The sequence below is a fragment of the Sapajus apella genome, unplaced genomic scaffold (genome assembly GCF_009761245.1).
Source record: "Sapajus apella isolate SASKATOON/1434 unplaced genomic scaffold, GSC_monkey_1.0 scaffold47, whole genome shotgun sequence".
Classification (NCBI taxonomy): Eukaryota; Metazoa; Chordata; class Mammalia; order Primates; family Cebidae; genus Sapajus; species Sapajus apella.
The window spans coordinates 13,965,211-13,987,371 of NW_022436987.1; the positions used below are offsets into that span (position 1 = coordinate 13,965,211).

The window sequence follows — 22,161 nt, forward strand, 5'->3', positions numbered from 1 at the left end:
GTTTTGATTTTCCTTTTAGATTTTGCTATCATGTTTTCTATTTTCTCCCAGACCTCTGTTTTCTTCTCCATTACCAGTAACTGGAAAGACACTCAGCTGACAGATTCTGAGAGACTGCTTTCCTTTGCCCATTGTTTCTTCCTTCTCGCTCCTTTCTCAGTTGACATCAAATTTATTACATTCTCTGCAGCTCGATGTTTGAACTAGCTTTATGTTTTTTCACAATTCTATTTCAAAGAAAAGATCCAGAGCCATACAAGATAGCACTAAAACATTTATTTATTGCCTCTTCCCACTCCAAGTATTATAAATAATAAAGCATTTGTTACAAATTAAACTTTAAATAATTTTCTTCCAAAGGCCTCTTCTAACATTGGGTAAAGGCTATGATCACTTCTGAAGAGAAACAACTAATGTATAACTACACAGGAGAGGCTGTTTGGGGAAAGGTATCCATCTCTGCAGGGTTACTTGGCAAATGCTTTGAGCTGGCAAAAAAATCTGAGAAATGGTGAACCTCTTCATTCTTTCTTTTCCACTTGTTGTGTAAGGCCTCCAAACCCAATACCCGTGGGGCCAAAATTTTTGGCATAGCAAACTGTGAATGAGAAGAGGATAAAGGGAGAGACAATGCATTGGTTAGCAACATGTTTTCAGGGCCTTCTGTCTGGGCACAGTCCTTTCAATTATTAGAGACATCCTTTTGATCGATTTATGCATAAGTTTGCAAGGCACGGTTCATGCCTGTAATCCCAGCACTTTGGGAGGTCGAGGTGGGCAGATCACTTGAGGTGGGAAGTTCAAGACTAGCCTGGCCAACATAGAGAAATCCTGTTTCTACTAAAAATACAGAAAATTAGCTGGTCATGGTGGCATGTGCTTGTAGTCCCAGCTAATGGTGGGGCTGAGGCAGGAGAATTGCTTGAGCCTGGGAGGCTGAGGTTGCAGTGAGCCAAGATTGCACCACTGCACTCCAGCCTGGATGACAGAGCAAGACTCCATCTCAAAAAAAAAAAAAAAAAAAGATTTATACATAAGTTAACTTTTAAATAAATTGAACAATACTTACCTTAGATCTGCTAATAAAAATTGTTAAATTTCTTGACGCTTAACTAAATGTGTTTGCAGACATGTTCTCATTTGAGTCAGTGACCTCTGAATTGCCTGCCCAGCCTCGTCCCCTGTTGCCTCCCACCTCTGCCTCCCTTCCTACATTCCAGGCACACAGAACCACTTTAAGTTCCTGGAATGAACCATGATGTCCCAGCTAGGGTGTCTTTATAATCGATGGTCTCTCTTCCTGGAGTGCTCCCTCCCAAACCCACATTCACCCATCAAGCCCCAGGGGAAGCATGTCTTGTAAGAAGCCTTCCCCATCACCCTAAGTTGATTCCTTTCCTCTTTTTAGATGACTACATTGTGAATGTTTCTCTACTAAAGCTTTTTTTTTTCCACTTTGAAATGCAATTATTCATTTACATGCTAATTTCCCTATTGACTTCAGTGATATTTTAGGATATTATGAGCTATGAATGTTAAGGACCCCTACGTTTTCTACTGCCAGGAGATGGCAACCATCTGCCAGATAGTGGGCTAGTTCCCATCCTGTGTCATCACGGGAAAAGCTTTGGCAGTTGATATGGTTTGGCTGTATCCCCACCCAAATCTCATCTTGAATTGTAGCTCCCATAATCCCCACATGTTGTGGGAGGGACCCAGTGGGAGATAATTGAATCATGGGGGCGGGTTTTTCCTGTGCTGTTCTCATGACAATAAGTCTCACAAGATCTGATGGTTTATAAAGGGCAGATTCCCGGCACACATTCTCTTGCCTGCTGCTATGTAAGATGTGACTTTGCTTCTCCTTTGCCTTCTGTCATGGTTGTGAGGCCTCCCCAGCCATGTGAAACTGTGAGTTCATTAAACCTCTTTTTCTTTATAAATTACCCAGTCTTGAGTATGTCTTTATTAGCAGCATGAGAACAGACTAATACAGCAACCTACAGTTTTGATTTATAAAATCTTCCTTCTTAACTCCCGTACCATCGCTCTTTTCACTTCATTCCAACATACTCCTTTGGAGATTCTTGAGACACCATTATTAAGTGATGAAGCTCCACTAAGCAATAGAATAGGCCTAGGCTCAGGGGTAAAGGACACATCGCCTTGGCCCTCATGCATCCCTTCCTTTGATAGTGTCAGGAAGGAGCTAAGCCTCTACTATTTCTCCACAAGACCAAGGGATTATGGAGGCATGAGGAGCAGAGCCACGATGACCAGGGGGTAAACCAGATTCATCCCTATGATCACTAAAGTGATGTACAACATGAGCAACAGAACTGTCAGCGCGGGTAGGGAGAAGGGAGAGAGATATGTTGTGATAAACTCCATTGAGGCCGAACTGAGTTCACCCTCCTCCAGTCACGCCCTCTGCCACTCAGGTGAACAGAAGGTGTTTAAATTTTTGCAAGGGGATATGCTGTTACTTGTCCCTGCCTGAGGCCTCTTCCAAGACCAGAGGCAGGGTGCTGTTTCCTCCTCTTCCTCTCTCTCCCCTGTTCCTCACTTCTCTGAACCACTGAGCATCTGAAAGCATCTGGTCTCTGCCAGGTGCTCTGATGGAGAGGACCAGAGCTGGGTCGAGGGGAGATTCCCTCCCCTTAGGTGGTTTTGCTCCCTATCCTGGGAACCCAACACTGCCCAGACTGAGCAGCCATACCTCCTGGGAGACATGGGAAGACCTCCAGGTGTGAACATAATTTCCCCTCTCAAGGGCCCTTTTAGGAAAACATATTTCAAGAAAGTCTCCAGGATCACTCACCTTTGCAATAAAGTTCTCCATCTTTATCAGTGACATTTGTGGATTCCAGACTCTTCCCACAGATGGCACAGCGGAAACAGGTCTTGTGCCAAGGCTGAAGGGCACAGAAGAGTTGCATATTTAGTGAGGCAGGCAACACATTCTGTTTCCATTTCAAGTCCCTGACCAGCAGCATCCAGAGGAGTGACACTGTCTTAACCATTTGCTTACCTAATGGGCCCCCATAATTTCTCCAGGGGTTTGGAGAAAATGAGATGCTATGGCCTTTGCCAGCACTTCTGTAAATGGAAGCCTGTAAATGAATTTGTCATGGTGACTTGCATATGTTTTCCTTCAGAGTAGACTCAACAGGAAAGAGCTTCCCCAGGCCAAAAAGATCCAAGGAAAGAACTGGTCAGAGAAGGACTTGGGCTTTATGTTGAACATAAAGAAGGAAAACAGTAAAGAAATCAGGAAATTGTCCAGGGAATTCAACCTTGTTTTAGCTCTCTTGTTTAACTCCTCTGTGTAATTCTAGTGGCAGGGTTGCATAATTTAGATGTTCTAGATCTCCATCCTCCTGTACATCTGCGTATCTACCAGGTACAGCCCAGGGCTTCTCCTGTGTCTTTGACTGGCCATCTTAGGGTGGAGCCTGCCCTTGTGTTTGAAGTTAGATGCTCTCCATGGCCCTTCCTTCTACCATGTGGTATAAACAGAATTTTTGTCTTTCCTCGAGTTTGACTCCTTTGGTGAGTACCCAGGCTTTGGGCCTGAAACTGGAACTTGCAGAGAACATATGCATGAGTGTCTCAGACATCTGATGACTTTCCTGAGAGCCAGGATGTTCGTGAGGATGTTTCTCACTACTGTGAGGTGTCTGCTGTATCCATTGGTTGTGATGGCAACAATAGGCTGAGTTAGGCAGTGGTTGGGGGGGTTCTGGGGCTGACATCTTTTGGGGGGATTGTTGATACTGGAGGGTAGGGGGGTCTTTGCTTTGTATCCCAGAACTTTTAGCTGAGTGCCTGCCATCTAGTAGAATAATGCTTGCTGCATCAAACTGCACCAGTTCCAGCTTTCAAAGGACAATGCAGATGGCAGCCCTGGCCAGGGGAAGTGGCTGAGGATGCGTGGTTTCTAAAGTGGTTCTGAGAGCTAGCAAGAATGACAGCTGCTTGCAGTTCCCAATTTTTCTCTCATTGCTCCCAAATGGTCTGGTGGAGATGAGCAAGTTCTGTCTGGCTCATACAGAAGGTCTTACCTTGCCACCTCCCATGACCTTCTCAGCAGCATAGACTGACTTGCCACATCGAGGGCACTTCTCGGACTCTCCAAATTTGGCAGTGAACTTGGAAGGGTTGCTGGTGGTGGCTGAGCGTGCAGGCTTTGGGGACCTGTTGGAAATAGACGAATGAAACGTAGGTCTTCCTTGGCAAACAGTACAAAAGCTGTGTGGCCTTGAGTAAGCGACCTCACTTCTCTGAGCCTTGGACTCCTCATCTTGAAAATGGGGATAATTATGATGTCTTTCTCGCGGCATTGTTGAGAGGGCCATATGGTGACACATGTAAAGCGCTTAGAATGATGCCCGCCTGGCTTGTAGTAAGGGCTAATAAATGTTAGCTTAAAAGAGTTTAGAGCTTTCCCTTTTGCTGTGAAGCACTTAGCAAATGTTCTAGGTTCCTGATGAACCACGGTCCATGAGCTGAAGCATTCCTCATCACAAGCCAGGCTGTCATCCTGCCTCCAAGGGTCACCTGTCTCAGGAGAACAATGTCCAAAATAGAGGCATAATAATAGCCTCTCATGTGTTTGTATCTTTTGGTGTTTGCTTATACATTATATCACTTGAGCGGTACCACAACCCTGTAAAGTTGGCGGGGCTGGTAGGAGGAGAGTGAGGATCAGAGCATGACTGCGCAAGGCAAGGCAGCTCATGACTGATGGAACTAGGATGAAATCCCAGGTCTTCAGACCTTGTTACTCTTTGTGCAGCATCAGTAGGAAGCCCTGATGTTGAAAAGTGAACTTCAGTTAGTGAGGGCAGAGAATGCAGTTGGCATCACCTTTTCTTCCTTATCAAGAGTCTCCTACTTAGATTCAGTAATAAGAAAAAATAACAAAAAGAAGTCTATCTAAGATGACTAACCACATATTCCTCCACTTTTCCAGGCTCTCCAATGGCTTACTCTCTTTTGAAGGGATCAGCTGATTTCTCAGGTGGCCTAAATGCTTCCTGGGGGAGGCCTTCTGTGGGACACTTCCTTGGGTGGGCTGGGCCTTTCTGGCCAGTCCCAGTGCAGAGCCTCATGAGCCTGGAGGCCAGCTGGCCAGACAGTAGAGTCAGGCCAGTGGCCATCGGACTTTTCTCAGTTTTGGGCTGGAGGTCAGTGTGATTTTCAAGAAAATGATCCAGGGGAAAAGACTGGTGGATAGAGATGGCCAGAATGATATTCCAGCTTCCCTAGGATGATGTGGTAGGAACTCTAGCACTGTACTGGCAACAGGCAGCCAGGGAACCCCCAGAACAATCATGATTGATTGTTTACTCTGAGGCACAGCCCATCCCTGCAGACACACTCTTCCTGCTATGTGGACATTAGTCCTCTTATAATCCAAGGGAAGAAATCTTTTCGTGACAGGCACACAAAGAATGGCCATTGCTTCCCTGCCATATTTATGTGATTTACACAGAAAGTCTCAAAGGGGAAGAAAAGAGACTCCATGCAGTTTTGCAAAGGTCAAACAATGGAACATCTGTACATTCTGGGTTTTCTCTTGACATGCAAACCAAGAGCCATGGTGTAAAAGTAATTGCCCTTTAGAAAGGCAGATAATTTAAAGAGAGTCTTTGGAGAGATGACACATTGTTCGAACTTGGTCAGACTGAGTATTGCTATTGTTGGCAAGTCAACAATAGAGTCCATTCTCGCACTTCCAGAAAACGTTGCTATGGGAACAAAATGAACTGTCCTGATAATTGGAGACTTTAACAAGCAAGGGGGAGCAGAGCAGTAACTCACTGTTGGAACTGCAGGCCGAGATGCTCGCCCGTGTCCGTGCTGAGACAGCCAGCCCCTTGTCCATACCCGATCCCTTTGGGGCCGTATCTGCGCCCGTAGCACACCTTACAGTAGATCTCCGACTCATGAGCCGCAACTGTTGTGCTGTCGAGAGCCTTCCTGCAGGCCACTGCCAGGAAAAGGAAGGGTCATGGGATTAGAACTGAAATCCTTGTCCCCTTCCTTGCATTGCCAATGCCATGCTCAGGGCCAGAGACCCAGCACTAGGGATGCCTAAGCCAAGAACACAACGTTGATTCCTGACCAGAGCATCTGTCCTGAGTTGTACACTCCAAGACAGTCCCGATCTCACAGATGAGGAAATTGGGTTCAATGGTTCCCAGCTGGAAAAGGTTGGAAGCCAGCATTAGAATGAAGTGTATAGTCTCAGACCTACTAAGGACTGCATCCCTGAGTCTTCCCAAATGACATCAGGGAAGAGAGAGAGAGAGAGAGAGAGTGTGTGTGTGTGTGTGTGTTGGCAGGGGGTGGGTTAAGTCAGGAGAGAAACTTATTTTTTTCTTAATCATATAAGAATCAGGATTGAGCACTTTCTGTACTTACCATGCCCTTTGAAGGACATTGTGATACTCAAGCAGACAATTGCCATTGAGGCTAGTTTTGGTCCAATTCTGGAAACAGAAGAGGTAGGGAAGGGGTAGACCTGTCTTATTAACACCTAAGGCTTCTATTGGCTCAAGGCTCCTGGTTACTGTATATTATCTAATGTAAAGTATCCCCAAATATAAGGCAATCAAGCCCTCATTTTTCCAAAGAGAGGATTTATAGAAAGATTTATTTTGCAAACTTAAAAAGAAATTTCTAAAGATATAAATAAAATGTCAAATATCTACTTATAATATTTAATTTAGTAACATAAATCAACAATATATTGAGTTGGAAAGGTTACATTTTCTAATCTCACATAAATTCAGGGAATAATTGTCTCCAATTCTGTCTTTGCATCTTCAACATCAGTATCTCCCTCACCACGAGAATCATTTCTGGGGGCAGTTGACTCAGCTTTTCTGAGCAGCTCACCTTCACTTCTGTCTGCAAGTTTTGAGAGGCAGCTCTGTTTTATACCTGAGTAGGAGGTTGTCACCTAGAAATTGCATCTCAACAATAAGGACCTATTAGCATAGCATTAGGGAAGATTTTTTTTAAAAAAAGATACAGGATTTCCACAATGTAACAACTTGCTACATTGCTTTGCAATAATGATTCTTAAAGATTGTTTATAGTGATACTCAGTGCTTATAATAGTGAGATCATATCCCTAGGAATATAATATGTGTGCATTAAATGTATTTGCCTTAAAAAAAAAAAAAAAGAACCAGTGCCATCAAACGATCCCTATAAGCAATCCAGCATTGAATGAGGTTATTTCAGGCCAATATGCCTTCCTCAAATGATATTTTCTAGTTGAAAAAAAAGTAATTGAATATGGGAGTGGAGGAAGAAGATAAGGTTGTAGATGAGGTAGGATTTGGCAGGGGCTGATGGGTGTGGGACAAGGGAGTTTATTCTGGGAGTTTATTTGACTATTCTGTCAATATTGTAGGTGTCAACATCTATACCAAAAAAAAAAATTTAAATCAGTAAATAAAATATTTGGAAGAATGTCTTATAGCAGGAGAGACTTTACAAAGCTTTAAACACAAGGCATACTTTTTTATGAAGATGAATTTGGGGAGAGACCGCCTTATATTGGGACATAGAAGGTATATACTTGTCTCCAACCTTCTTGTTACTGTCAGTTACCAACCTCCACAACAACTGCTTGCATATCTGCTGATAGTCTAGACTCTGAGTTCCTTGAAGGCAAGGATGTTTTGTCTTAATAGTCCTAGTATTTAGCAAGGCCTGGGCCAGAGTTAGTCCTCTGTAAACATTTGTTGAGTGGGTGAATGAATGAATGCATGAACAGGTCAGTGTAAATCAGTGACTTGTTCACAGTTATAGAATACTAAGTTGCAGAGCCACAGCTTACCTCAACTGTTTTGACTCCCAGTACAGTGCTCATTCCCATCATTCCAAGACTGCCTATACCCTATTGTGCTCTGGCCAGTTCTGTAGCCACTCCCTGGCTTCTGATGAGCTTTTGTGCACAAAGGAGAACTGTGCTGTCCAGTGCTATAGCCACAGCCATATGCTGTGCTATAAGCACGAAATGCACATCAGATTTCAAACAGCACAAACACAAAAATCACGTAAAATATCTCACTGATCATTTGTATATTGAAATCATAATGTTTTGGATACAATCGGGTTAAATTAAATGTTTAAAAATTAATTTCATCTGTTTATTTGTATCATTTTTAAACTATGGTTACTAGAACATCTAAATTTAGATATGTTGCTTGCATTATATTTATTTCTTTTGGACAGCAAACGTACTTTCTAGATTTCATAATTAGTCTAGAGATTTAATTATGCAGATTTATCTAGAAGTCAGGAGAACACTGGCCTGGGCACACTGTAAGGTAGACCCTGTGTCTCTGAATGCTATTTTCAGCAGCTACAGAGTTGCCTGTGGGCAGGTGATTATCTTGTGGTACTAATATAGAAAAGCATGCCCCTCTCTGAGGTTCTAATATCCATCATTCCTGAAACGTATGCTGCTCAGATCCTCATCCCATCAACGAACTCTCAGGACATATCAAAGAGTTAAAAGGAAGATACCAAAAAATGCTCAAATTTCTTCCACAATTGCTCTTTGAACAGGGCATCTTCCTGCTAGCTGGAAAGACAAGACACTCCTACTATGGAAAGCTTCCCTACACCTCCCTGCTCCCACTCAGTTACCAAAGTTGGTCGAAGGGGACTACAGGCCCAGAAGGCTGGATTTCCAGATCGAGACCCCCAGTTTTCTCCTTGTAGCAACCTGTGCAGTAGGTATAACCATCTTCATTTTATAAATGGAGAAATTGAGGCTCCCCATGGTGAAATGACCTGCCCCAAATCTCAGTTAGCACATGGCAGAACCCAGACTCAAACACAAGTCCCTTTTACTCTAATTCTAGTATTCATTCTAATATTCCTGCTATTTTTTTAAAGAACACTGGCTATCTTTGGACAAAATTCCCAATAGACGGAGTCCAGCCCTTTGAGTTCTTTACAATTGCATGGATACCTTGCAGCTACCAGATGAAGCATGAGAATGTGCTGGCATGGCAGTGGGGACTCATCATGGAGGGGGCTTGCCAAATATCCAGCAGAGCTACCCCTTAAGCCAGACCTCCTGGAGGGAAGCAGAGAAGATGAATAGCCATTTCAAAACCAAGGCCAATTTTCTCTCAAACCGGACTAGCTGCCAGGAAACAGTGTAGAATGCAGTCATGTCAAAGACTACTGGACATGGAGTCTGAAGGTAGAGGTGCAAGTACAAGGCTCTACTACAGATGCACATGACCTGGGCTTAGACGTGAGAAATGACTTGTCCAAAGTCACATGAGTCAGGCAGCACCAGACTCCCAGAGAACCATGAGGTCTCAAGATTCCCCTTATTTTTGACATTTGTGAGTCAGTGTCTGGTGGGTAATGGTCAGGATTCCTTTCATGAAGTTACTGGTGCCTAGGCCCTGAAATGCTTCCCTCTCTGACTCTTACATACAGAGTTGGCATGTGTTGCCCCACTGCCTGACATAGGTTCTTTCTCAGGCAAGACCAGTCACATCTGGCTTCAGTCACAGCTGACCAGAAGGGGCAACACAGATAGCCAAATCCATCCTGGCTCCAGATAAGTGCTGGCTTCCTTTCTCTGCCAAGTCACATGTTGTCAATGTCACCATGGGGTCAAGGTTTTCCCTGCAGAGAGCAGTGGCAGGCCAGTTTGTTCTGACTTTGAGCTACAGGAAAATGAATGGCCTCTGAGCTGGGCAAGTGGTTGAAGCAAGGGTGCTCAGGAGAGTACCATCCTTTTCTTGGTGGGGCCCAAGAGTTAAATTTCTAACCAGTTCTAAGGTGATGCTGATGCTGCTGGTCCCGGGAACCACACTGTGAGAACCACTGACATACAGTGTTTATGTGATTAAATGTGGACTTTGTGATGCTGTCCAGATGCTGAGGGGCCCCCAGAGTGTCTGCCCAACTCACTGCAGTGGAAACATGTCTTGTGGAAACTCCTTCCGTTGCACTGGATTTCTTCTGCGTGGTAGACGGTCTTTTCACAGGCTCCACATTTCGCGCCTCCACCCCAGTTTGGCATCTTGAAGACTATCTGGTCAAGGTCAAGTCTAAGAGGACACAAAGCAAATATCCTGCATTTAAATGGCTCTAGGAGTGAACCAATCTCTAACAGTGCAGTGGTCTGAAGACAAGGACCCAGCCCGATTTTTCTTTTAGTGTTTCATTTACTCATTCATTTAGCAAATAGCTACTGTGTGCTAGTCATTGAATAAGCTCAGACACTTAGATGACTTTGGGTGATCACTTTACCACTTGGGAATTCAGTTTCTTCTCCTGTTAAATTTCAGTAACATCTATTCCTGCGTATTTTACAGGGCTCTGGAAGGAATGAATAGGCTAATTTCATGTACATAAAAGTATATACAGGGCCTGGCGCGGTGGCTCACACCTGTAATCCCAGCACTTTGGGAGGCCGAGGTGGGTGGATCATGAGGTCAAGAGATCAAGACCATTGTGGCCAACATAGTGAAAGCCCGTCTCTCCTAAAATACAAAAATCAGCTGGGCATGATGGCGTGCACCTGTAGTCCCAGCTACTCAGGGGGCTGAGGCAGGAGAATTGCTTGAACCTGGGAGGTGGAAGTTGCAGTGAGCCAAGATCGTGCCACTGCACTCCAGCCTGGCACCTGGCAACAGAGCAAGACTGTCTAAAAAAAAAAAAAGTATATACAAATATTGTTTTATTATTTTTTTCCATCTCAAGTTTAAAAAATTATTCCATCAGTAGTGGGAATCATCTATGAAATTGATCTTTTCTACTTGTCTAGCTAAGAGCTTCTCAAATCAACTTGAACCTTGCTAAATGTAGATTCTGGTCTGGTAAATCTGGGGAGATGCAGGAAATTCTGCATTTCTAACAGACTCCAGGCAATATTGATGCTACTGGCAGTGGGCTACATTTTGGATAGCAAATTCTTATCTTGCTGAGAAAAATATATATTAATAATATGTAAAATCTCCCATTCAGAGTTATTCCTCATATCCATAAATTTCTTTTTAAGAATATCATCACCTAGGCTATCAGACATATAGGCACTACACTAGGTCAGTAGTTGGAAACCTACTTTCTGCTTTCTGAGCTCCCCTCCCCCTGCTGTGCATATCAGGATGAATTATACAGCTTCTTTTTATACCTGTTTTCCCACCTATACAGTTATTGTTTTCCTTGCTGCTTCAGTGTTCTTTAGAGAATCAAATGACATGATGTGCAGGAGGTCTCACAGAGTTTGCAGTGTTCAGTAGGAGCTAGACCATGGTGCTGACGTGTCCTTCTGCACCCTTGGAGACATTCAGCAGCAAGGAGCTGCTGATGGCCACAGCCTCAGGACTGTCATTGTCTCCTCACCAGAGAATTACGTTTAAGAGATATTAACCAAAGAAAACCAGTTTGAAAAATAATTGTCCTCTGTATTTTTAGTAGAGACGGGGTTTCGCCACGTTGGCCAGGCTGGTCGTGAACTCTTGACCTCAAGTGATCCACCCGCCTCAGCCTCCCAAAGTGCTGGGATTACAGGTGTGACCCACCCTGCGCAGCATAAACAAAAGTTAGCCGGGTGTGGTGGTGCACGCCTGTAATCCCAGCTACTCAAGCAGCTGAAGCAAGAGAATTCTTTGAACCCAGGAAGCAGAGGTTGCAGTGAGCCGAGATTGTGCCACAGCACTCCAGCCTGGGCAACAGAGCAAGACTCTGTCTCAAAATAAATAAATAAAATAATAACAATTCTCTCATCTGCATATGTTTTCAGTATGAATCCAAGTTTTCAGTTTCCTCAAAGCAGAACTAAAATAAGCCATTGGTGTTAAATGAAATTTCTGAAATTCAGCTGCCCAGGGGAGCTGAATTTTCACTGGGATCCTCTAGTTTCTGAGAAGTCTGGTGTGTCATGACACAGAGCACTATCCAGCCATTCTGAGTGGCTGCTTCTGACCTTCACTTTCCCCTCTGGGAAGCCAGTCACCTTCTTATAATAGTTGACGATTAATACTAAACCCTCCTGTGTCAACTGGTCCAGATTGTATCTCACAGTCTCAGAACAAAGACAGTTTTTTGCTAAGAAACAGAAAGTAAATAGCAAACAGACCACTGAACCTGACACTAGTGCTAGAAGGAATGTTTCTGTCTAAATATTCCCCCAGAGAGCTCTTCCTGCTTAGAAAAACTGTGAGATTAGCCAGGAACATCCTATCCTTCCTCTTATAAAAGCAGTATCTTCTGCTAATTCAGTAAAGTTTTAGAAAAGAACTTTAAAAAAGGAAACATTGGACTGGGCATGGTGGCTCACACTTATAACCCCAACACTTTGGGAGGCCCAGGAAGGAGGATCACTTCAGCTCAGGAGGTTGAGACCAGCCTGGGCAACATAGTGAGACCCCTGTCTCTACTAAAAAAAAAAATTACCCTGGTGTGGTATCATGCTCCTGTAGTCAGTCCTAGCTACTCAGGTTGAGGCAGGAGAATGGCTTGAGCTCAGGAGTTCCTGAGCTCAGGCTTCAGTGAGCTCTGATCACACCACTGTACTTCAGACTAGGTAACAGAGCCAGGCCCTGCCTCTAAAATGAATAAATAAGAGTTTCTTAAAAAATGGAAGCATGGCCGGGCGCGGTGGCTCACGCCTGTAATCCCAGCACTTTGGGAGGCCGAGGCGGGTGGATCACGAGGTCAAGAGCTCAAGACCATCCTGGTCAACATGGTGAAACCCTGTCTCTACTAAAAATACAAAAATTAGCTGGACATGGTGGCGTGTGCCTGTAATCCCAGCTACTCAGGAGGCTGAGGCAGGAGAATTGCCAGAACCCAGGAGGCGGAGGTTGCGGTGAGCCGAGATCGCGCCATTGCACTCCAGCCTGGGTAACAAGAGCGAAACTCCGTCTCAAAAAAAAAAAAAAAAAAAAAAAGGAAGCATGTAGTTTTCAATTTCTGTAGTTCAGGTTGTTTAGTAAACTAGAAAGAGTAGTGGATTTTCAGTGGAAAGACTTAGAATTAAACTCATATTTATTCGTTCATTCATTCATTCACCCTGCATTTACTATCTGCCTATCATGTGTCAAGCACTGGACTAGGTACTCAGTGAATAAAAGGGGAAAACTTAGAAAACTAAGTAGTTTGTGACCGCTGACATTGAGAAGCCCATGTTGTAGTGAGGAAGATAGGCAAGAATCAGAATGCTCTGTACCAGAGAAGAGACTTGGGAGACATGCTGTGGAAACTCAAATGACCAAGCTGCTCCCCATAGTTAGACTGAGGATGAGGTCAGTGAACTGTTGGAGGGTCACAGAAGAAATCACATTCAAATGGGGTTTTGAAGAGTGAATAGGAGTTAACCAGATACAGAAAAGGGGGAAGGGCATTTCAGGCAGAGAAAAGAGCAAGCAGAAAGGCCTAAATATGCTCTAAAGAGCCCACATTTGTTTATTTTGGACTCCATTTAAACTACAGACTTTTAGGGCTGGAATAGATTTTTAAGATTGCCTGATCTTCTCATTTATAATACAGGTATATTTAAAAAGTAAACATGTAGGGGTATTTTCTCAGCTAACTTCTTTTTCTACAATCCATTCTTCTCTCATTACAGATGATACATTTTCTAGAAAAGAATAGACTCACATAATTTTGCTCATGTTCATTTTGATCCTGAGTTTCAGCATGATATAAAATAGAGGAGAAATGTAATAAATTTCATCCAGGAACATAACAGTGACACTTTAAAAATTAATGTTATAGAAATGTTCAATGAAAACAACCCTAGGTCAAAATTCTCATTTCAAATCTGCAGTGAGGATTTCATTGGCATGTCTTGCAAGTTAATAGGAGACAGAGATACCTCTTGTGGGATAAAATATATATAACTGTGCGTGTGTGTGCGCACGTGTGTGTGTGTGTGTGTGCGTGCATTCATTGCCTAGGCATACTTTTCAAAATGAGAATAAGATTACAGATAATACCTCCTTCACAAGCTAATGTATCCTAGCACTGGTTGTTTTTAAGTGGTCATAAACATCTGACATACATATATCATCAGGACTTGAAACTTAAAATAGAAATCCATAAGCATTCTATTAATGACACTCAGTTCCATTTCTGAAGATGGGAATGTAACCATGGAGGTAAACAGAGGATATCTCACAGGCCAAAAAGCAGAGGGTATTTTAAAGCATCCTTAATCCAGGCCGGGCACGGTGGCTCATGCCTGTAATCTAAGCACTTGGGGAGGCCGAGGCGGGTGGATCATGAGGTCAAGAGGTCAAGACTATCCTGGCCAACATGGTGAAACCCCATGTCTACTAAAAATACAAAAATTAGCTGGGCATGGTGGCGCTTGCCTATAGTCCCAGCTGTTCGGGAGGTTGAGGCAAGAGAATCCCTTGAACCCAGGAGGCGGAGGTTGCAGTGAGCCAAGATTGTGCCACTGCACTCCAGCCTGGTGACAAAGTGAGACTCCGTCTCAAAAAAAAAAAAAAAAAAAAAAAAAAAAGCATCCTCAACCTTGAACTTGGGTAAAAAAAAATGTTGATAATAGTATCTCCTAGACAGGACCATTGTCAAGGTCATGGAAATATGATGGAATTTAAAGCAGTATTGAGAAGTTATTTTTGCCCACTTTACTTTAGATTACTCAAATGGCACCAATGTGCTAATTAAGGAGCTATGATTTGAAATCCCAGTTAGGTCTTGGCTTACAAACATAACCTTTTCAGCTTCCCACATTGCTTTGGAATTCTTGTGTCCCAACACTCCCCTAGACAGGCCTGGAATGTGAGTTTAGCGTGGCATGGTACCAAGGGATGGGCCATTTGTTTATCAGCGTTGCCTGGTACTGGCAAGGGTCATGGAAGGTGGGATACCAATTATAGGCTTGCCCGTCATTGAGCCCTGTTTGTCACCTGGGTCACAATCTCCATCACACCACCTGGTACTACTTTCTGGGCCAGTCCCAAAGATGGCTGTGTTGTCACAGACAAATCGTGGGTCAAGATTAAAATGGGAGACAGCCTGGAACTTTTAAGGATGAGATAGGATGGACAGCCCTGTGACATCAACTTGGAAGAGGTCGGACTCCAGATTTGGATACTTAGATCCCAGTGAGAGACTACCCTGTGCCCACTTTTAAACTAAGATTTAACCAATACCACAGAAGAGATTATACTGGCAATGTGCTTCAGCAGGGCAGTGGGAAAAGCACTGGATCAGATGCCAGAGGCTGGAGGTCTAGTTCCATTTTGCCTCTTCGAAGCTGTGTGATCTGGGAAAAAACCATTCAATCTTTCTGAACTTCATTGTCTTCGTTAGAATGGGGGCAGCAGTCCCTTTTATTTCATTATTGCTGGGAGGATCCTACCGTTCAAGTACTGTCAAATCATTCTGTAAGTTGTACAGTAGTATGAAATGTAAGAGCCAATTAGTTCTGCCACAACTTTAAGTCGTCATTTAGCAATCTGAATTTTCAAGAGAATAACCAAACTGTGTATCTTGGGCACATTCTCCCTAATCCAACTACTTCTCCCTTCCCTGCCCTTCCTCCCTCCCTCCCTCTCTTCCTCCCTCCCTCCCTTTCTTCCTTCCTTCTTTCCTTCCTTCCTTCCCTCCCTCCCTCCTTTTCTTTCCTCCCTCCCTCTCTTCTTTCCCTCCTTCCTTCCTCCCTCCCTCCCTCCCTCCCTTCCTTTCCTTCTTTCCTTCCTTTTTCATTTCCCTCCCTCCCTTCTTCTCTCTCTCTCTCTCTGCTTCCTTCCTTCCTTCCTTCCTTCCTTCCTTCCTTCCTTCCTTCCTTCCTTCCTTCTCTACCAACTATAAAACTGAACAATGATGAGTTAGGGCAAAAGTGGTGGGTACATAAAATGAGCACCCAGGAGGGAACTTTAGGCCATGACTTTGGGCAGAGACCTCAAGCCACAGTGCCACAATGCCACCATTTTCAGCTCAGTGCTGACCCAGTTGGTCATCCTACTAGATGCCTGATTCCAAACAGTGAGTTAAATTGTCTACACTGGCTGAAGCAAAGATTTGGGATTATAGGAACATATATCTGGAATCTAAGTGATAATAATAGTCATTTCTAATTTTATTATTGAAGCTAACATGCCTGGAGCACTGCCCTTGGATATCATTTAATCTTCACAACAACCCATCAAGGTAGGCACTATTATTACATTTACTTTACAGATGAGGAAATGGAGGCTTTGGGAAATGACATTAGTCCAAGTTCATGGGACTGATATGTGTCACATGAGTAGATTGGAACTTATGTTTCTCTGACTCCAAAGCTGTGTTCTTATATTAATATTAGTTACTATTTATCATTTACTATTTGTCAGTGGCTTTATGTATATTATGTTTGATACTTACAACAGCTGTGCAGAGCAAATTTTAGTTTCATTTTTGTGGATACGTAAACTGAACAGAGAGCTTAAATATCTTTTCCAAGGTCACACAGCCAGTAAGTAGAAGAGCTGCCATTCAACCCCCAGTTAAGCTGGTTCTGAATCTCATGCTCCTGTTTATAACACTGGAGAGAGGACAAGGGTCAACACCCCTACTACCCAGACTTCACAGCTGATGGGCATTGAGATGTGACCGATCCATTATCTCTCCATGGGACACGGAGAGTGCTCATGGGTGGGACTAACAGAGAAACTGAATTCATTCACTGAAATAAAGGACTTTCTGAGTACTGCTGTTCAACATGGAAAGGAACTGCAGAGTTCTCCCACACTATTGATTTTCTCCCACATTACTGATGGGGACGGACATACAAGTGGCTGCTATACACTGAAGCCTCTTCAAGGGTCCTTCAAACCCTGAGACAGATTTAAGGATCTCAAAAGTGATTGAAGCCTCACGTTGAAGAAAGCTACCCAATGATGTGCCCTCTCAAACCCTGTCCTTTATTTGCTCTTAATTTGGGTAAGAAAGATGACATAGCCATATTGAAAAAGCATGGGCTTTGGAAGAACCAGGCTTAATTCAGAAACACTAACTGTTGAGCCTTGGGCAAGTTGCTCAAATTCTCTGACCCAGCGTACTCAGTATGTATCCTCGTGTAAAGACAGTATGAGAAGGCTTGTCTGGGAAGGTTGTTTTCAGGTTAAAGCAGATAGTACTATCTAAGACACTGTACAGAATGACTTAACACGTAGCAGGAATTGAATAAGTAGTTACTGGCATCATGACTATTATTGTCGCTATGACTTTCTCTCTAGTTTCCAAGTCTGTTCTTTTAGAACAAACAACTCACTCCCTGCCTGTTCTCCATGGCCCTTCTGGTTCATTCTGTGAATCAGCTTTTTCAGCCTCCAGAGTATGTCATGTCTCAGGACAGGCATGCCCAGTTCAGGGTGAGAATTGGCCCCTTGGGTTGTTGGATTGGGCTGGAGGCAGCATGCCCAGGCAGGGGCCCTGTGGCCCAGGGGAGCCCGTGCCCTTCAGTCCTCGGTATAGGACATTCAGGGTCAGTGGCTGCTTCCTACTGAGCTTCTGAACCCAGATATATGATGTCCTTCAGCCAGAGGCCCTTTCACGGAGCCCAGGAAGCACAGGTTGCTCATTGCCAGCATGGAAACAAACCCGAGTTTTGGCTCTCACCCCGCTTTTTTTTTTAATATAATTTTTTATTAGTAGTGATTTTATTAAATGTACATACAGTTTGAAAATTGCTGAACCTGGCCTTTGCCCTTCAATTTGAACAATATCTTTATAAATATTTTATTTATTTTTTAATTTTTAATTAAAAATTTTTTTTTAAATTTTACTTTAGGTTCTGGGGTACATGTGCAGGTCATGCAGGGTTGTTGCATAGGTGCATACTATATCTGGCATTTCTCCCCATGTTATTCCTCCCCACCCTCCCCACCCCCCGCTGTCCCTCCCCTAGACCCCCGCAATGTGTGATTCTCCTCTCTGTGAGTCCACTTGTTCTCATTGTTCAACACCTGCCTAACTCAGACGTGGTAGACATACATTAAATGAAGGCTGTAGAACATGGGCAGCTTACAACTTTTCTGAAATTATATCTGAAACATGGCCAACTTTTACTCCCCAAAACTCACTCTTTGTTCTATTTTGACCTCCACAATTTATTTTTAAAGATCACCTCATATCCCAGTTTACCTGCTGGCTCTGCTGCTTTCTCGGCCTTGTGATGCTGGGCAATTCCTACGCTTTCTTGAACTTTAGTTTCTTCCTCTGAAAAATGAGTTTTGCAGGACTTTTTGTGACCCTTAAATAAGCTAGTACTTACTCCATGCCTGCCCAGGGCTGTAAACAACCATCAAATCATGATCAACCCTTTCCCACAGTAGAGCTCAGAAAAGGCTCCATCCTCCATGCCTTTTAAGACCGTTACTGTCTCCCTTTCTGCCTTTCTTCACTGGGATGAGTCACGGCAGTTTTTCACATTTGCAGGCATCACATTTCTCTTTGACCATGAAGCCTGACCCTCAATACAGTATTTATTCCCAGATGTCTGAACGGCACACTTGTAACTGGAAATCTGCCTGCCTCAGGACTTGTATTTCCTGTGTATTATATTCCTAGCCCTGTGTCTTTCCTCTTGTAAAAGAAATTAATTATCTTCTAACTCCTGGTCAGCTTGTTACCCACTCTGACCTCTGGACTTTTATCAGCACGCTTGTACTTAGCAGGAAATCCTCCAAAACCCATCGGGTTTGGCTGTATGCCTTTTCTCAACGGCCTCACACATTTGTACAGTTATATTAAACTTTACAAAAGTACTTTCCTATACTTTACCTCATTCAATTCTCACAGATCCCTTTGAGAGAGGTGGCTTTCCCTTAATTTTATTGTTCAGAAAATGGAAACTCAGAAAAGTTAAGTGATATTCAGAGCTATAATTTGAACTAGCTTATAACCGGATTATCTTTACTTTCTTCTTGAAGTTCCCAGGATTTCTGAGTTTGTATTCTAACAGGATTCTGTCTCCACTTCTTCCAAGGGGATTTTAGCCATTTGCCAGCTGAATGCTGCTGTGGCTCCCTCTTCCTTTCCTCCTCCCTTCCTCCCCACCTTCTCTCATTCCCTCCTTCTCTCCTTCCCTCCCCCTCTCCCCTGCCCCCTGCCCTGCATCTCCTATCTCTGATGGATGGCTTGTGTGTCTGAGTGGCAGAGCACCTGTCTGCCTGAACCCCAGGGAGGACACCAAGCCCTGGGACTCAGCTACACCTACTGCCCAATAGCCTGGGCTCATTGCCACTGACCACAAACGACTGAGTTGTTCAGAAAGGAACAAAAGCCAAATCAGAAGACTCCCTCACATTTTCTGGGTCATAAAACAGTTCTACATGCATTGTGATGAATTGGCTGTACCCAGCATTGAGATTCAATCCCAGAAGTAAACTGAGGACACAGGCTATCCCCAATTCCCCACGCTTCTTGCTGTTTAAGTCCACCCTTCCCTGTGTAGAGCTGCCTCTACCTCCCTCCAGCCCTAACATAGGAGATGGTCCATACATGCTTATTAAATCACATTGAATTGTATTGCAGAGAGTCAAGTTTCCTTAGACCAGTAACTCAACTCCTCCTTCTTGAAGGAGTCACTGGCTTGGCTCAGGAACAGGGCAGAAATTAGAGGCAGCAGCTTGGATCTTTCAGCAGCATTTCCACTCAGATCATTGCTTAAAACCACTTCTTATTCTCAATCACACCCATGCCTGTCATTCACTGGGATATTTTTGAAAGTCCTTGACTAAAACCTAGAGGAAACACTGGGAATCCTAACCACTGACTGAATTATCCTCCCATTTAATAGAGCTTTTAATATATTTCAATGTAGCAATGCCTTTTTGGGGTCCAGTTTTGATTAATTTCAAATGATTCAAAGCAAGCCTGTTGCTGAACATCTTTAGGATACAAAAATCAATTTAAAATCAACAAGCCTAAAATCTCAGTAATTCACCATGACATTTTGAATAACACAATTCCACGTAATTTGAGCATGGGAAAGCTGTCTTGTATATTGCATCTAGTATAATCGCTTATCGCTTTGTATCTGCGCAGGACTTTACAGTTTGGAAAAATGTCACCAATTTATATTGATCCTTGCAGAAGAAGAGGCCAAGTGCCTGAGGGCAGGAACCTTCTCAAAGTCTGTCATCCACCAATTATATGGTGCTTGTAGAACTAGAAAATCAGTAGACTTTATTTCCTATTGCTTTCCAGTTGTTCCAACTAAGACAGCAGGAAACGTAATTCCACCACATAAGTAGTTTTATAATGAAAAGAATCCCTCACTCATTTCTCTGCCTATGAGGTGCCTTAAGCCCCCAAATATTAATCATCCTTGCAGGAATTTTTTTAACACCCGCTAGATCCATACCAGAGTCAAGTACAACTTGAGCCTCCTTCCATAGAACCAGAGAGGGGGCTGGCACTTGGGACGTAAAGTGTGCCCTTACTCTATGGAACCCTTTATAGTCCAAACCAGCCACAGAACCAACCCACCTCCAGCCCAAATGTCTATCTTACTCCACTCACCTGCCTGTGTGGTCTCTGTTCAGCTCAACTGAGTCCGAGGGGCTCTTGTCCTCTTTAAATATATGAAGGCTGTCACCAACCTTGGCCTGCTGGGGGAAGGGCAGGAGGGAGGCCGAGGGAGAGGGTGAATGAGACGTTAGTAACACAACTGCTATCAGAGGCTGAAAATAGCCTGTGACCAAAGCCCTGAGTTTTGTCTCCCCCCACCCTGCAGCCGGCTATGAACCTCTTGGAGCACAATATCACTTGGGTTCTATTTTCATTGCCAATTTCTTATGGCACCAAGGGATCAATTTATGAAGTATGTCATATCTGATCAAGTGGTTGGAACAGGAACAAAAGCAAAGGGTTTAACATCAAAAATCATTTCTCCAGGCCTCCAGCCCACCGACCTTCCTGGAAATCAATGCAAGGTACCTGCAGATGAATCATGTGCCATATCTGGGAGTCTCTGGAGCTCTAAGCCACAGGTCACCACACTCGTGAAGAGAACTCAGAGCTAAAAATAAGAGTGATGGGTGTCTGAAACGATACTTAGATAACCTCTTCAAAGAAGCTTGGGGAAAAAAAGGTCAGCACATCACTTGAGACCTGTCACTCCATCTGTCCTAGGAAACAAAGTTTTCTCTAAAGAGTTTTGAGTTACTTTGTCATTATCTTTTTCTACTTAAGAATTTGACACAGCAATGCATAGTTATCACATCACATTATATTTATAAGAAGTCTTTTTAAGTCTCTGTAGAGTCATATTTTATTTCTTTCAATTTTTTTTTTTTTTTTTTTTTTTTTAATTAGTCTCACTCTTTCACCCAGGCTGAGTGCAGTGGCACGATCTCGGCTCACTGCAACCTCCGCCTTCCGGCTTCAAGCAGTTTTCCCGTCGCAGCCTCCTGAGTAGCTGGGACTACAGGCACCTGCCACTACTTCTGGCTAATTTTGTATTTTTAGTAGAGACGGGGTTTCCCCATATTGGTCAGGCTGGTCTGGAACTCCTGATCTCAGGTGATCTACCTACCTTGACTTCCCAAAGTTCTGGGATTACAGACATGAACCACCACGCCTTGCCAAGATTCGTATTTCCTTTGGAGGCCTAACTTCTCTTTACCTGGAATTCACACAATTTAGATTTGATCAAGCACCATGGACTGATATAAATTACAGCATTTAAAAGCTGACAAGAGGTTTAGAGATGTGAAGACCAATTCTTCATGTTATAGATGAGAAAACGGAGGCACCAAGCAACTTCCACTCATGTTGACCCGGATTTTGAGGTAAGGTACATGTGGAACCCAACCAGGAGGTTTATGATCCAGCCCTCACATCAGATACTACCTCTTCGGTTACCTGCCCACAAAGCAATTGGTTGGATGATGAAATATTTCACTGTCAAGGAGATTGTGGCAATGCCACAAAGACAGCCATGGCATAGTCTCCTATGAGATATCCTTGATCTGTGTTTTCACTGAATGGCATCTTCATCGTAGAAATGAGGCAATCATGAGGATCTTAGAATGTTGAAAGCTAGAAAGGACTTTAGAAATCATCTAGGATTGTCACTTTTATTTATTTGCTTGTTTATTTAGAGAAAGGATCTTGTTCTGCCACCTAAGCTGGAGTGCAGTG

The 22,161-nt window shown here is 43.5% G+C and overlaps 1 protein-coding gene across 2 annotated transcripts; it reads right to left on the reverse strand.

The window, feature by feature from the left end:
* Positions 1 to 254: 254 nt before the first annotated feature.
* CSRP3 (cysteine and glycine rich protein 3) lies at positions 255 to 20,647 on the reverse strand. Of its 2 annotated transcripts, XM_032240964.1 has the most exons (6): positions 20,539 to 20,647; positions 9,964 to 10,103; positions 5,827 to 5,995; positions 4,065 to 4,197; positions 2,822 to 2,915; positions 255 to 598 (listed from the first exon to the last, which is right to left on the reverse strand). In XM_032240964.1, exons 2-6 carry the CDS (start codon positions 10,073 to 10,075, stop codon positions 522 to 524), a joined length of 585 nt encoding a protein of 194 aa, XP_032096855.1. In that variant the 5' UTR covers positions 10,076 to 10,103; positions 20,539 to 20,647; the 3' UTR covers positions 255 to 521. The 2 variants fall into 2 exon arrangements, with proteins under 2 accessions (XP_032096855.1, XP_032096856.1); XM_032240965.1 differs by lacking the exon at positions 5,827 to 5,995.
* Positions 20,648 to 22,161: the final 1,514 nt, after the last annotated feature.

Coding starts and splice junctions, on each gene's coding strand:
- CSRP3 (XM_032240964.1), bottom strand. CDS start 10,075: ATGCCAAACTGGGGTGGAGGCGCGAAATGTGGAGCCTGTGAAAAGACC. Junction 4,198..5,826: donor CTCGGCCTGCAGTTCCAACA/GTGAGTTACTGC, acceptor TATTTCCAACAG/GTCCCCAAAGCCTGCACGCT. Junction 2,916..4,064: donor AGGTCATGGGAGGTGGCAAG/GTAAGACCTTCT, acceptor TGTGCCCTTCAG/CCTTGGCACAAGACCTGTTT.